At 39.4% G+C, this 15,911-nt stretch overlaps 1 protein-coding gene across 1 annotated transcript in view; it reads right to left on the minus strand.

The window, feature by feature from the left end:
• The window catches only part of LCA5L (Leber congenital amaurosis 5-like), a 39,027-nt gene extending 27,177 nt beyond the window's left edge, over positions 1-11,850 (minus strand). The window contains exons 1-3 of the mRNA XM_008584236.1: positions 11,763-11,850; positions 9,155-9,489; positions 950-1,464 (exon numbers count right to left, since the gene is read on the minus strand). Coding sequence (XP_008582458.1) covers positions 950-1,464; positions 9,155-9,479 — 840 coding nt within the window. The 5' untranslated portion in view covers positions 9,480-9,489; positions 11,763-11,850. The remainder of the gene's footprint in view (positions 1-949; positions 1,465-9,154; positions 9,490-11,762) is intronic.
• Between the last annotated feature and the right edge of the window lie 4,061 nt (positions 11,851-15,911).

The raw sequence follows: 15,911 nt of genomic DNA on the forward strand, positions 1-15,911 counted from the left end.
TGGTATACAAGAACAAAAAATGAGGGTGCTCACTATTTTCTGTACCTCACATATCCATTTTATGTGAAAAATTCCCTTTGAAAATAGAAAATTTTACCTACAGAATAACTGAGATAATAACATGAATGAAATGAACTTGATATTTCCTTACTTTAAAGATCATAGAAAACACTGTACTTGCCTCACCATCAAATATAAAAGAAGTAAATAATAAATTAATTCCACTTATATTTATGTTCCTGGTAACCAAAACTATCTAATGTAAAATAGGCAGAATTCTCAGTAGGATCAGGGCCTTCTCCCAAATCATCCCTTATAATGTAATCCCCAGGTTTTTGACAACCATGTACTATTAAGGAAAATCAATCCATTCATTTTTTTCAATTATTTGAATTCTTTTTCCTTCCCTTTTCCCAGAGCATTATCTGGGAAAAATTCCAATCTCTAAAACAACTAAAAATGTCTATTTGGTAATGTTTGGCCAAACCGATGAGGGAGAATACAAAAGAAGGCACTGAACAGATACACTGTTTAGATTTTTAGGGAAGTAGCCTTTTAATAAACAGTTTATAGTAGACCACTGATTTCGGAGAGAAGTTTTGCACAGCATAATGGAACCTTTTCAGCACATGAAAAAATGCCCCTGACACTGGTAGCTGTGCTGTCTTAGGAAAAGGTCATCTCCAGGTAAATTTGCCTAGCCACAGAATGAACTCTTGCTTGTTACCACAGAACAGACATTTCCATTCTGAGAGCTTCTGTTTTTCCGTCTAACCTCTTTCTTCCCCCTGCCCCTGCCTGCCATTAGACAACATAATTGTTTAGTGTGGCAGGCCAAGCAAAGCAGCTTGTAATGCTGCATTATAGAGGGGGCAAATAAGATTAATGTGCACCCCCACTCAGTATTAATTCTGGAAATGTAAAATTTCTAGGTCTCTGAAATACAGACCTGTATTTTTTTGTCATTTTCCTCCATTTTTGTCATAAGAATAGACAATCTATGAGTAAGTTCTTCCCTTTCTGCAAGATTTTTGTCTTCAGAAAGTTTCTGCAGTGCCTGCAAGGCATCTTTAGTCTTCAGTAACTTGTTGTCGGTTTCTCTAAGTTTCCTAGATACAGTTCTTTCCCTTTCCTGGGATTTCCTAAGTAGCTGCTTTAAACTTTTTATTTCATTCTGATGTTTAACCATAATTTGAGGTAGATTATTTTGTGAATTCTCATATTTTCCTATAGCTTTCAAGTGCCTCAGCTGAAGTTGTTTCAAAAATTGGTTTTCTATGATGATGGTTTCCAATTTACGATGTATATCAGCTAATTGATTTTTTAGTTCTTTAATCTTATGAAGCCTTGCTGAGAGTATTCGATGAGCCACAGCATCTCTTCTTTGGGTAATCATATTGATTTGAGAACTTAAAAATGATGTATTCCAGGTGTGCTTTTTTTCAGCTGAGATTTCCTTCTGGCCTGTGTAAACAGATACTCCAGTTTATTACTAGTAATATACGCACACACACACACACACACACAAATGCACATATGTAGAATACCCTCCCCCCATATTTACATACATACACAATCATAAGTATAACTAGAAGGGGAAAGAACTAACATTTAATGAGTGCCTATGCTTTAGGATAGATATTTTATACACAGATATCTCATTTAATACAATTTTTAAAGGTCAGTTGTATAAGGTTACATAGCCATGAAATGACACAGATTGGATTGAAAACCAGGTCTTCCTTGACTCTAAAACCTATACTTAGATTTCTATTATAAAAGCTGTACTTAAATCCATAACCAACATTTACTAAGTGCTTATCATATGTTAGGCATTGAACTAAATGCTTTATATAGATTATCTGATATAATCCTTTCAGCAATATGTTATAACGTAATTAGAGTAGTAGTGTAATGTGAGAGCTCAATGTCAAGATCTAATATATTCAAAATGAGGCTTAAAAAGCCATTAAGTTGTTTAATGTGTATATATATATATATATATATATATATATATACACACACACACACACACACATATACATATGTACCTGTGTGTGTATTTCATCTCTCAAAAAATCCAATGCAGCCAATTTTTCCTCTGTTACTTTGTTTTTCTCCTTCTGTTACTTTGGCTGGTTGCTAAATGAAGTAGTTGGCATGTGTTCAGGAGTCTTTGAAACAAAAAATACCTAAAAAAAACCATTATACTTAGCACCAATATAATTGAATTTGAGTATGTTAAATGTATGTGTAACACCATTTTACTACTGTCCCATTTTAAATGTAAACTGATGCCTACAGACGTCACTTGTCAATGGGCACACAGCTAGTAAGTGATGAGATAGGACCCACTGTCTACGCGTCTATGCTACTTCTCATAAGTGTGTGCACTTGTACAATATATATGTATATGTGTGCATCTGTCTATGTAAATATATGTATGTGTGCATGTGTACATATCAGTATATCTATGTTCTGAAAAAGAAAGACTGGAACTGGATTCTAAAACCTGAAAGAGTCTGGTCCTCATTTGGAAAGAGAAGGGCACTTAGTGGCCATTGTCACTGGAGTCTAATCTTAAGCTACTGGCTCAAGTGTGGACACATCATCTGAAACATGGCTTAATATGTTTGGCCTAGGTGGTGGGAAAGCAATTGTACCTGCGATGGAAACAATGAACCCACAGAAACAAAGCATGCTTTCTGGGGATAAAGGATTTGAATCATGACTATGACAGACCACACGATTTTACAACAATCACAGTATCAGTATCACATCAATAACTGATGGACTCTGCAACTATGCCTTTGCGGGTATTTATTTTCCCACCAGGAACAATAGTTTAGCAGGGTCTATGGTTGAATATTCGAGTATTTTAGAGTAGGCTTTTGAGCACATTAAGAAGTGGAAGGCAGAGCAGGTGGCCTCTGGGACACCTCCTAGAAGGCTGGTAAAGAGGTGTCTGTGGGTGTGTTGAGGCCAGACACTTTAACAACTTGGGCCCTGGCTAGGGAAGTCCAAGACCCAGGCAGTGTGGATTAGGATGGCTGAAAATAGGGGTAGACAGGGGCTGACATGTTCTGTGCCACAGCCAGCATGACTGAACTCAACTCCCCAACTTGTCATGCCTTCCTGCTCTTGGGTATTCTGACCTGGAGGAGAGAGGGATTTCCCTGAGACTAGAAGGTGAGGAGTGGTGGGTTCCATGGGCAATGGAGGCTTATGTCCCCTTCCCATGACATGCTCAAGTGACAGGAGGGCACAGGTAGCATGGAGGTGCCTGGAGACAAAACACCATGGCCATGGGAGCTCTGGCCAAGGCCCCAGGAGTTGCAATGTGTACAGTGTGTATGGATGCTTTAAAAAGGAGAGGGGTTGGCCTTTTAAATATCGCATGGGCTTGGACAAGTAGCACATAAGTGATGAAGATAAAGGACCAGAGGTCCTTCCCCAAATATTCTTATCTGTGTGAGTCCCCCACCCCCACCCCCATACTCCTCCCATTCCTTAAACAGAACTGAGATCGAATTTCTTGTCTAGCCTAGAGGGTGGGTAGGAGAGGATGAGCCAGGTTTGTTTGCTTCAGAAAGGTAAATATACCATTTGCATTTGAGTGGTATACAACAAATGCATACTATATACATCTTGCATACTTATATAACTATAAAAGTTATGGAAAACTGAAATAGGGTTTAATCCTTAATGATTTTTTGTCTCATTATCCTGAACTTCCACATGATAAGGATGATATAATTTATAATGTCAATCCCATTTCACACAATAAGGCAGATTTAGCTGAATGATTAAACTACTCTTAAGATGCCTAATTTTTAAACGACCGAGCTAAAACACTCTCTCAAATTAACCAAAAAACATATATAATTCCACAGTTATTCAAAAAGGCACACTTCACATTACTTACAGACATGTGCTCTGCTGAGCCGTTCTAGGAGAGTCCCGACACCCACCACTTCCCCGAAAGCTCATCCTGTCCCAGCATGCCTTCCTTCCAAGGCCCATCCCCCAGGCTCCCCCCCACCCCACTCCTCCTTTTTAAAGCTCTGTTGTTTCCTATTATACTTTTCTGCCCATGCTGTTTCCTTCTTCCTCTCCTCCCTGGCCTCAGCCTGGTTCCCTCTCATGGTCACTGCCCCCTTTGGTCTCATTGTCCCATTCTGTTACTCTCGCACTTCCTCCACACCTTCACTCTGGCTCTGCTGCCCCGGAGTCATGTTCCCACTCACTGTACTGGCTCTGCCTCCCCTCGCTTTCTTCTCTTTCTCTTCTGGGTCTACACTGTGAAAGACATGAACCTCAAAAGACATGATGGACCCACTTCCTCCAAGGACCAGGGTAAAGAAAAGGTTCAAAGGGCTTTTGCCTTTCTGTTCTCAGTAGTTTCTGTTGCTAGTCTGTTAGAGAAGGTGTCTCTTTAACCCTACCTTAGGTCTTCTACCCATATATGACCAAGAACAACAGGGCAAAAGGTATCCAAGTATATGAATGCAATAAAATAACTTCTTTTTTGGTATAACAATGTTTTGAATAATTATCACATGTTTTGGCATTGTACTGACAAAGTACATCAAGGAAGCAATTTTCTAATTAACAGGCTATATAATTCAAAGAGTTGTGAAAGTGCATTTTTTACAAAAGAAGGAAATAATCAATTTTTGAAAAGCAAATTGTAGAAATACATTGCTTGCTATGTGCCATGATTTAAGTAAATACCCAAAGTCTGACCAAAGCAAAAATCCTATGGAGTTGAAGTCCTCATTTCATCCTTATAATTTTTGTCTACGAAATGTTTTTCTGCCATAGACTTTGCTTTCATAAATTTACTAAAATGGGAATTGAAAATAATCTCTGATGTTACTATTCTTTAGTGAATTTTGGGTCTATATTGGTGGTTTCTAATCCAGTGTTACCAGCCCCTCAGGGTCAGAGATCTACTTTAGATAACGGAAATTGAACATGCACTTGAGAAGGAGGTGCACTGGCTAAAACATCACTTCTCTTTGCTATGGGTTAGAATTATACTATCCTAGGGTGGATCAAATTACTGGCTGCTTAAATTACTTTGGCAAACATTTGCCAAACATGAACTATTATGGGAACAAAAGAATAAAAGAAAAAAATAAGGAAATACTTTATCATTCTGTGACAAAGCTTGATGTTGCAATTAGTGTTTTGTTACACTGGGCAAGGGTCCTCAGGGACATATAAAATTTGAGTTACAGATGCATGCAAGATTTATTTAAAATAATGTCAGAGTATTAATACACAAAAGGATAACCAAGTAAGAGCAAACCTTTCACTTTTCCAGATAATGAAATTAGGGTTCTAGTCTCCTGTGAAGTGACTGAATTAATTCAGGTTGCTCCCAGTTTATGAACAGGTATCCTGCATAAGGGACTCAATAAATATTTGTAGAATAAATGAGAAATCAATTTTAAAAAGCTATATTATAAGGTGTTTAGAACTCAAAATTCAGTTTGTTTCTTGTAGAAATAATTCTATAAATGCTAACTGCCTTCTTGCATGCCCATAAAAGCTTAGAATCAATATAAATACAGTGTACAGATCCATGATCCCTTATCAGAAACCCTTGGGATCAGACTGTTTCAGAATTTTTGGGGTTTTATTTTTTAGGTGGGTGCATATATGGTATTTTCCATAGTTCTTTCAGTAGGGTCTGGGACAGTACCCTTTAATCAGACAATATTTTTTTAGTGAAATATATGAGTATTTACACTAAATAAAATAGAGATCAGTCTCATATCAGTTCAAACAAGATTTTTGTTGCCAAATCAATTCTGGTGACAAAGATATGAAAAATGTTGAGTTTTCAGAGATTTGTAAATTTCAAATGTGGAAAAGGGATTATGTAATTAATTGTAGGACTAAACCACGATGCTGTTCCATTGTGATAATCATTTTCAAATGCCACAAACAGACTTCTTTTGATATAGTTCCACTGTGAGAGAAGATACTGGACTTTTTGTCTTCTCCCTGGGCCTCACCAGTGGGTGTAGGACTCCTACCTCTTTAGAAAAGAGGCTTTTAACCTTTTGAGAATCTGATGAAAGCTATGGGTCCTCTCCCTAGAAAAGTTCACAAATGCACATGGACACAAAAAATGCGTAGAATTTCATGGGGTTTACAGATATGTGTCTTAGATGAGGAGTCCCTGCTCTACAGCTAGGAAGAAGAGGAACTGAAGATTCTAGATATTCCAGGAGCATAAAGTGTCCCGGACACACCTGGTAATAGCAGGTTGGGGTGAAAGATCCTGGGTAAACATGATAGTGGTAGATGTGTCCCATAAATAGTAGGCTCTTAATTAAATATTTTCAAACTGTTGACTGAGTGTTCTCTGATGGTCACAGCGGAAAAGAGTTCTGGCTATTTCTACATAAGGAATACTTAGAAGCTCAAGGTTACCTAAAATGGGAGGAAGTAACTACAGTCTGGGCAGGGAGGAAGGGAGGGAGAAGACCAAGGATATCACAAGGCTAATTCCAATTTGAACAGTTAGGAGTTGATGGAATTGGCACTTTTAAAATCCACAAGGAAATGACATTATTAACAGCCTTTTGAACTATCTCTGTTTAAAAAGATTGTCTTTAAAGATCCAATCAAGATGGCAGAATAGACGGTCCACAGTGTCACTTTCTCCCACAAATCAACCAATTTACAGCTATAAAAACGAAACATCAGCCAAGCCGGGGACGCCGGAGCTCAGGGGAAGAGGAGGAGAGACCTACGGAGTTCATGAAGGCGGGAGAAACTACAATGAGAGAAAGAAAAAGCTGCTCTGAGTATTTCGGGCCGCAGCCGCTTCAAGGCTCGAGCTGAGCGCATGGAGCAGGAGCTGGGGGAAGCCGCAGCTGTGCCCTTCGGATGGAGTTACTTGGAGGCGGAAGGGGAGAGGGCCTCGGCGGCCCCCAGGACAGCAAGACCACTAATAGGGTTCACGTGGATCCACACACAAGAGCAGGAGCCAGAACAACTGAAAAAAGGGAGCCATTCAGAAGCCGGCGAGTCATCCCAAGGGACCAGTGCAGGGTCCGTCCCACGGGAAGTGTTTGCAGCACGGGTGGTGGGCAAGACAGGCCCACCAGGGGAACACTGGGGTAAAGCAAGGACAGCTGATCTGCCCCCCAATCAGCACAAGACCACTCAGAGGAGACTGGTCGGGAATACAGAATTGCATGGGGTGCAGTTTGATGAAAAAACTCAGGCCCAGATCAGAGATTCTACAAAACACAGATCTACCGTGTCTCTGGAGAGCCAGAAGTACCTATAAGGTCAACCATTAAACCCTGAGCTGAACAAAAAGCCTTCCCTAGGGAAACAGCAGCAAAGTAGCAATTTAAACAACCACACAGTTCAAGTACTGGTTCCCACAGGAAGTTCCTCTGTGTTAGAAGCAAAGGACAAAAAATTAGTTCTGGGCCAGGCACACCACCAGCACCTTGGGGCCTGCCTGGGAACTGGAGGCTTGGATCTGGGGACCGGACCCCACTCCCACCTTCAGGCAAACTGCACCAGTGCGTTGGGGCCAGAACTGGGGACCTGAAGCATGGACCCCCCACCCACAACCAGGCACACTAGCACCTTGGAGCCCAATGGGGGACCTGGGGCATGGAGAAGGAGACTGGACCTCTCTCTCACAACCAGGCACACTGAGCCAGCGCCTTGGGGCTCACCCAGAAACCCAGGGTATGGAGTTGGGGACTAGACCTCTCTCCCACCACCAGGCACACTGAGCCAGCGCCTTGGGGCCCACCCACGGTACTGGGGCATGGAGAAGGGGACCAGACCACCCTCCCACAACCAGGCACACCATGCCAGCACCTTGGGGCCTGTCTGGGGACCAGGGGCAAGGAGAAGAGGACTGGATCTCTCTCCTACAACCAGGCACACTGAGCCAGCACTTCAGGGCCCACTGGGGACCTAAGGCATGGAGAACAGGACTGGACCTCTCTCCCACAACTAGGCACACCAAGCCAGCGCCTCGGGGCCCACCCACGGTACTGGGGCATGGAGAAGGGGACTGGACCCCTCTCCCACAACCAGGCACATGGCGCCAGTGCCTTGGGCTCTGCCCAGGGACCAGAGGCATGGAGAAGGGGACCAAACACACCCCTCAACCAGGCATACTGCCAGTGCCAAGGAGCATGCCAAAAACAGCGCCTCCACGTGGGTGGCCCACCACAGCCACCACAATAACCATGGCTGCTGCAACAGTGGCTAGACACCGCAGCCACCACGCAGATTGTTCGCCAACCTCTGGAGTGCATTCATACAAGAAGAGTCACCAGCAGAGACAAAGAAAAGAAGAGGATGTCTCTTTCCACAAAACCCATTTCAGAGTGACAAAAGAAGCATCTGCTATATGATAATATTGGGGGACCTGATCACATCTCTCAGCATTGGACAGATCATCTAGGCAACAAGTTAACAGAGTAATCATTATTCTCAGAAGGAGAGAAGAAATCTAGGGCAATTAGAGAGGGAAGTGGGGAGGGAATGGGGAAAGGGGAGAGGTTGGACAAGGGGCATAAAGAATAATTACGATTTGTAAAAATATATATGCTAGTAATACTGATTTAATCAACATATCTTAATGTTCAACCCCCAAAATATGTATAATCGATTTTGATTCAATAAATAAAATAAATTATTAAATAAATAAATAAATAAAAAGATTGTCTTTGCCAATATGCCTCACCAGACTTGGAGAGCATCCTCTTGTGGCAAAGAGAAAGGTATTTAAATTTCATTGATGATTCAAACATTGATTCTTCAGCTGGGATGAAAGGCAAGAAGCCAGTGAAATCCAAGTATTGTTGTACTCTCTAACAATGCCACCTGTTAACTAAAAAGGGAACTAACCTCACTAGTAGGCTCCAGTAGCTAAGCCATGCAAGGACTAGTCTTTACATTTTAAGCCCTTCTGCTATTTTGTAATTATTCTTAATTTCGCTATTTCCTAATTCCTTCTATAAAAGTTCACGTGTAAGACACATTTACAATAAGGAAAAACAATAAAACTAAATATGAACCACTTCAGATACCAGTGCATTAAACAATAATGCCATTAGAACCAGAAATTCAGTCTTGGTTAGGAAATTTTGCTTCTTACCTTTAGGTTGCGAGATTTTAGAAATGTACTTTTTCTTCTCCTTCTCCTTTTCTTTTACCACATGATGCTCTAAATAATTTTTTTTAACAGCTGTTTCTGAAGATTCAGAGAGAAAGTCTTCTGAATAATCATAGTGAGAACTTAAGCTTCTGCAGGAGCACTGAGATTTGCTATAATCAACACTCTTTTCGGAGGTGTTACTGTTCCTTGAAAAATCACCTGTGCCTGGGCTTATCTTGCATTCTGCAGACTTCCTATTGTTTTCTAATCCCACACTGGGGAAATGTTCATCTATACTTGTTTTTGTTGTATCAGCCAAAGACATAGTAAACAACCTAATAACAGAAAAGCATTTTTGAATTTATAACTATTGACATTAAAATGAACCTATGCTTTATTATATTTTCTTTAACTATAAATAGATAATTACGAATGTAAAAAAACCAAATTATTTTGAAGTATTTTCTGGAAGAATTTCAGTTTGGTTTTTATATTATTTCTATATATATAGGACCCCTGAGACCAGACTTTGGTGAAATGATACTCACAGATAATATGAGATAAAGTTCATATAAGAGAACAACGATGACAATAATTTATGAATTAGTGAATTACATTCTTATTTTTAAGGGCTGGTTATTTGTTGGGATTTATTGCCTTGATTAGAACTGAAAAAAATGACAGTACTTGGTAGGTTAGAATAGCTGGTATAAAATGGAACAGTTGTGAAATTCAGACTATTTATGGAGATACATATTTTCATTCACTAATGGTGAGATCACATACTTTTGAGATTGATCATATAGAGTAGAATATAATGAATTAATTTACTAGTTTTCTAGAGCTAATATTTGTTCTAAAATAAAGAGTAATACTGGGATCCAGTGATGTAATTTTTATCTACTAATTATAAGGTTCTTTATGTTTTAATTCAGGAAATTTGTTTTCCCTTCTATGCTTTATATAGACTATTATAACATGAATGTGATTCCATGATTATATTCTACACGATAACAGAAGAAGCCATTCAGAAAAACATGGTGAGTTTCATGGGAAAATCATCCAGCCATTGGAACCTTTTTGAAGAAAATCTACCAAATAGAAAATTTATGTTTCTTTAATAAAAAAACTTGACCCTATTTTCAGCTACACTAAAAACAAACTTTTACAATTAATCGATGTAGAAACATCAAAACTAAGTTTTTGTCTAATTATTATAGATTTAACTATTTGATGCAAAAAATCAAAATCTTATTTGGTAACTAAACAATAGTAAAGTAAAGTAGACAAAGAAAAATGTTTAAAAGCTAAAAATGAAAATGAAATTTGATGGTGTAATACTGATTTCTAATCAGGGGAATATGACATCACATAGTTGAAAGTCCTTGTAACCAAAGGCCATGACTGAAAAACTAATTCAATTACAACCTACATGGAGTCATACTTCTTTCATTTAGGGTGGGTTTGATTCAAATTAAGTACAACTTAAAGTAATTTAAACCCAGTAGTTCTTCATTTGTATATCAAGAAAGTTTTAGTTCAGTGAATTATTCCCCAGCAACTCTCACAAGTTGCTTCAGGGTTCCACATAGCTAAAGTAACTCTCCAGCTCTTTGTTCCTAAAATCGTACCACTCAGTGAAAAAAATCATATTTTACTTCTACTTTATTTTGAAATTATTTCGTGGCACTGGGCATAGGCAGTGCCTATTAAACCACTGATTGAGCTAAATAATATGTGTGAACGACAAGGCTAGATGACAACATCCTTCCTATTTGTTCCACACAAACTCTCCATACATGCCACATCAGGTCTGCAACACCAGATGCAGCTTCTTGTCTTGATCTCAGGACTGCCTTCTGGAGAGGCTGACAGCCCACAGTTAAACACACACTCCCTAAGAATCCAAAGGTTTAATACAAAAAGAACAATATAGGCCGGCCCGTGGCTCACTCGGTAGAGTGCGGTGCTGATAACACCAAGGCCACGGGTTCGGATCCTACATAGGGATGGCCGGTTTGCTCACTGGCTGAGCATGGTGCTGACAACACCAAGCCAAGGGTTGAGATCCCCTTACCGGTCATCTTTTAAAAAAAGAAAAAACAAAAAGAACAATAAGTCCAGCTCCAAGATAGCTCAAGACAGCTAACAAATAGCTCTTTGCGTGGCCCTTATCCTTGATAATTTAGAAATAGTAGATTTCAATTGCCACAAACTTTTGACACTTTCTTTTTTTACTGACCGGCAACAGGATCGCAACCCTCTGCGCCCGCACCGGGGACCGGCAACGGGATCGCAACCCTCGGTGCTCAGCCAGTGAGCAGGAACCGGTCTCCACATGGGATCCGAACCCTTGGCGGGAGCGCCGCCACGCTCCCAAGCGGCGCACTCTCCAGTGCGCCACCAGGCCGGCCCTGACACTTTCGATAAATCCTCTTAATTGTCTAAAATGAGAATTTAAAATGGAAGGAATAGGAAGTCAAATACAAGAAGGATCCCAAATATATACTCTCAATAAAGTTAGCTAAAAAGCAGATGGTTCTATATTTCTTTATAATCTACTGCATTAAGGCACAATAATGGCTTAGAATCTCTTATAGCAGCCTACCTCAATAGCAGATTGAAACAAACAAGTTTATCTTCTAGGGTCTTTAATAGGATTATTTCTTAAATTTAATTCTCAATTCTCCAGTTTTAACAAGAAAGCAAACGAGAAATTAGCTGGCATCTGATCCTTCCCAACAGGAATTTAGATCTTTCTACAGAGAAGTATTTCCCTCCCCCAATCAGTTTCTGTTTTTTGCTGCATCTGCTTAACTCACTAGCCTTCTCCTCTTCTGATCAAACACATGAGGCATATCATAATCCCCCTACTACAAGAAATCTTAACCCAAATATTCTTATTAATATTAGCATTATATGTAATATTTAACTAGTGCTTTTACTCTGCACAAACTGCTTCCACATCACCTAATGCTAGCTGCACAGAAGGAACAGGTAAGACAGGTTAAAGGTTAGGTGGTTGTCCATGTTTGCCAGTGCCAGGAGCAGTGCTTTTTTCATTAGGCATCACAACTGCAAACACTGGTGGGAACATTACACAATCTGGACAAACAAGATTTCTCTTTGTAGCCACGTTCTGCTATGCAGCAGTGGGCAGAACCAGAAGCAATGACCTTCATTTGTGAACTTTTGCATCTGGATTAAGAAGAATCCCAGATGTCAGTGAAGGACACTCTGAAAGACTAAAACTGCTCTGCTTTGCCTGTCCTTGTCCCTAGGAGCTGTCCCAGCCTCTTGCTCAAGACCTCAGTTCCCAACTGCCTCCTCATCCATTTTCATAAGTCCAAATTGCCCAAAGAGTGGTTGTGAAACCACATTAAGAATTTGGTTTTTGGCCAGTTGTTCCTGACAGAAGCTAGACTTTGGCTGACCTCTTCTCCTAAAGCCTTTAAAAATTCCCTCCTTTATCCCCCCTTAGAACACGCCTTCAAGAAGTCTTCTCATGCCAGCATTTTTGGATAAAGGCTTAAAGTGTTTTTCATGTTACATTCACAAACTGTCAAACAGTTTCAATAGTGGAAGAGAATGTGATGGAAGGTTATAGAAAACTTGAAGGCAGACAAGACTTGGGTTTGAACCTAGGTCTATCTGTCACTTAGATAATCTATCTGCTCTTGGCCATCTGTAAAATGTAAATAACAACATTGATTTCATAGGAACATTATAGGTGGAAATGAGATTGTGTTTGTGAAAAATACCTATCATATAGTGGCATTCAACAAATACTAATTTCCCCTCTTGGAAGAGTAATCCTGGGACAAACAGAAGGACTGTCAAGGGCACTGCTGGTGTCTTCATGTGCGAGTTGCAACCAAGAGTCAGTTTCCCTATCAAATATTTTACCAGGAACAACTTTTTGAATTATCACATTAGACTCCTGAAGGTAGACGCCATGACTTCTCCCTAACCTCAGGCCTAGCATACTGCTGCTACACAACCATTATTTTTCAATGCTCGAATAATGACCACAACCACCACCACCACCATCTATTTTATGACAAGCAAAGACGTAGGAGCTTTATATGTATTAGTTTACTTAATCCTGGTGACAGTCCAGTGAAACAGGTATTATTAACTCTGCTTTACACATGAGGAATCTAAGGCTCAGAAAGGTTAAATAACCTTCCAAGGTCACAAAACTATTGAGTGGGAGAACTGAGTTTTGAACCCAAGTCTGTCTGCCTTTAAAGTTCCTTTCACTGCATCGCACTGCTTGACCCAAAAGAGATATAATTCACCCAATCCATTTATCACTGCCACCTTAAAATGTTAAATTATGTCAACACCTGTGAAAGCCTATGGGAGTTACTTGCTATTCGGCTCTTCATTGTTTTATCTCTACTCTAGAGTCCAAAATCTCAGACAATACTGAAAATAATCACTTATCCCTTAGTCGCTCAGGTTAATCAGTATAACTTGCTCTGAATATGACATAATAGGAACAGTGAGAGGATGAAGATAGGAAGTTAGGGTGGAATGCTGTTTTCTTCCATTCCTAGATTAGAATACTGAGGTCTGAGGATGTGACTGTATCCCACTTAACAATTGTCTTTTTTTAAAAAAGATTCCCTCTGAATCAGATGCTCACCGAAGGCTAAAATGAGCTCTGATTGCCCCATGTTTGATAAAGTAGAGAATTAGCCACCCTAGTCTTCTAGTTTAATAAAAATTGATATAACACAGAAAAAAAAAGACAGAAATCAAATAGAAATCCATTAGAGCCAGATACGAATTAATAAACAAGTCTTTATAAACAACCTCACTCCTAAAATAATTCTACCAGATTAAAATGTACTCTAATGGAAGGCTTTATAGATATAGCTACAAGACAGGTGGTGGATTTGGAGGCATTGTTGCCCTCCCCATGTGGATTTGCAAGTCATAAGCCTCTGCTGATGACTGAACTGTCCCATTAAGTACTGTCTCCTATGGGTCTCTGTATTTTGCAGGATCTTTATAGCTAGGAATCAGTAATTGTAACTCCTTTAAAATGCTTGCAAAATCGCACACGACTAAAAATTTCCCAATGAGAAGATACCTTATTAGCAAAGTTATCCACAATCTTTCCTCAATAATTCATCTTACCTAACGCTACAGTTTAATTTCCTAAGGATGGGCCAAAATGTGGTCTTACTATAAAGACAATTTTTTTTTTTTTTGTGGGATGGGTGGGTAGATAATTCTTTATTGCCACCAATTTTCTAGTGAATGTATTGTCAGCTTGCTTTCATCAAATTTCTAAAACATGGTATGAGGCAGTTATCTACTATTGATCCCTATTATAGCCTAATCTGTCTCATGGAAAAAAACTACAGTAGTTTCCCCTTACCTGCGGGGTGTTCATTCCAAGACTCCCAGTGGATGCCTGAAACCACAGGTAATACACAGTCCGATGTAAAAGGGTACATCAAAAAGTTTGTGGAAAAAGAAAATTAAAAGAGAATATGAACCTTTCCATGAACTTTATGAAGTACTCTCATATATGATATTTTTTACTATATATAAATATCTATGATAAAGTTTAATCTATAAATTAGGAACAGTAAGAGATTAACAATAATAACTAATAATAAAATAGAATTACAACAATATACTGTAATAAAAGCTATATGAATGTGGTCTCTCTCAAATTTTTAAATCACTGAGTAATATCAACTGCATGTATAAACCACAATTTGTTTATCTATTCACCTGTTGACAGACATTTCAGCTATTTCCAGTTTTAGGCTATTACAAATAAAATTTCTATGAACATTCACACACAAATCTTATATATGGGTATACGATTTCTTTTCTCTGGTGCAAATACCTAGGAGTGGAATGGCTGGATGATATGGAAGTAAGGTGAATCTTGGGGAAGAGGAGGAAGAGAGAGGACTTCAAGGGAGAGAGGGAATAGATAAGAGGGAGAGAAAAGAGAGAGAGTTAGGAAGTAAGGGAAATCATTTGGGGTACCTGCTGAAGGCCAAGGGAATGCCCACCTGGAAAAACCTTCCTCTACCCAGGCTGAGGCAGTAGACATATCCACTATACAATACAAGGAGAAACCACATGCTACACCAGACAAACAGTGCTTTATATTACCAAATCAGTTCCACTTCTGAATCTTTCCTTAAGACCCTCTTAGAGCTCCTCTGGACTCAGTCTGTACTGAGACTGAGTTTAGGAAAGGCTGGTCAGGCACTATCTGGAAGGCTAGAAGGCCTCCTAGCTGGTTATCAAGAGTTTTAAAAATTAAACTGAGGCATGTTGAAAATCTTAAAGAGTTTATTTGAGCAAACATCAGTTAATGAATTGGGCAGCACCCAACCATGGTTTGTGGTTTGGGGCTCTGCTGGAGGGACTTGAAGAAAAGGCTTTTATGAGGAATGAGGAAGCAGAACAAAGAAAATGACTGGTTACAGTTATGTAGTTGCCTTATTTGGACTATTCAGGTGGAAAGTTCCTAGTGATATAGTTAGAGGTTAGTTGGCAGTTTATAATTCGTTAAACTTAAGTTTCATTTCCCTGTAGGTTAGTCATTTACAAAAAATGCCCTTGAATTTGGTTTCAGTTTGCTTGCATAGGTAGCCAAGGCATTAGCCACTTTAGCCCTAATGGCCTCCTATTTAACTATTTTTTTTTTTGTTAAATTTTTATTTTGTCAATATACACTGTATATGATTATTATGGCCCATCACCGACACCTCCCTCC

Source organism: Galeopterus variegatus, unplaced genomic scaffold (assembly GCF_000696425.1).
Source record: "Galeopterus variegatus unplaced genomic scaffold, G_variegatus-3.0.2 Scaffold3184, whole genome shotgun sequence".
In the NCBI taxonomy this organism is placed as follows: domain Eukaryota; kingdom Metazoa; phylum Chordata; class Mammalia; order Dermoptera; family Cynocephalidae; genus Galeopterus; species Galeopterus variegatus.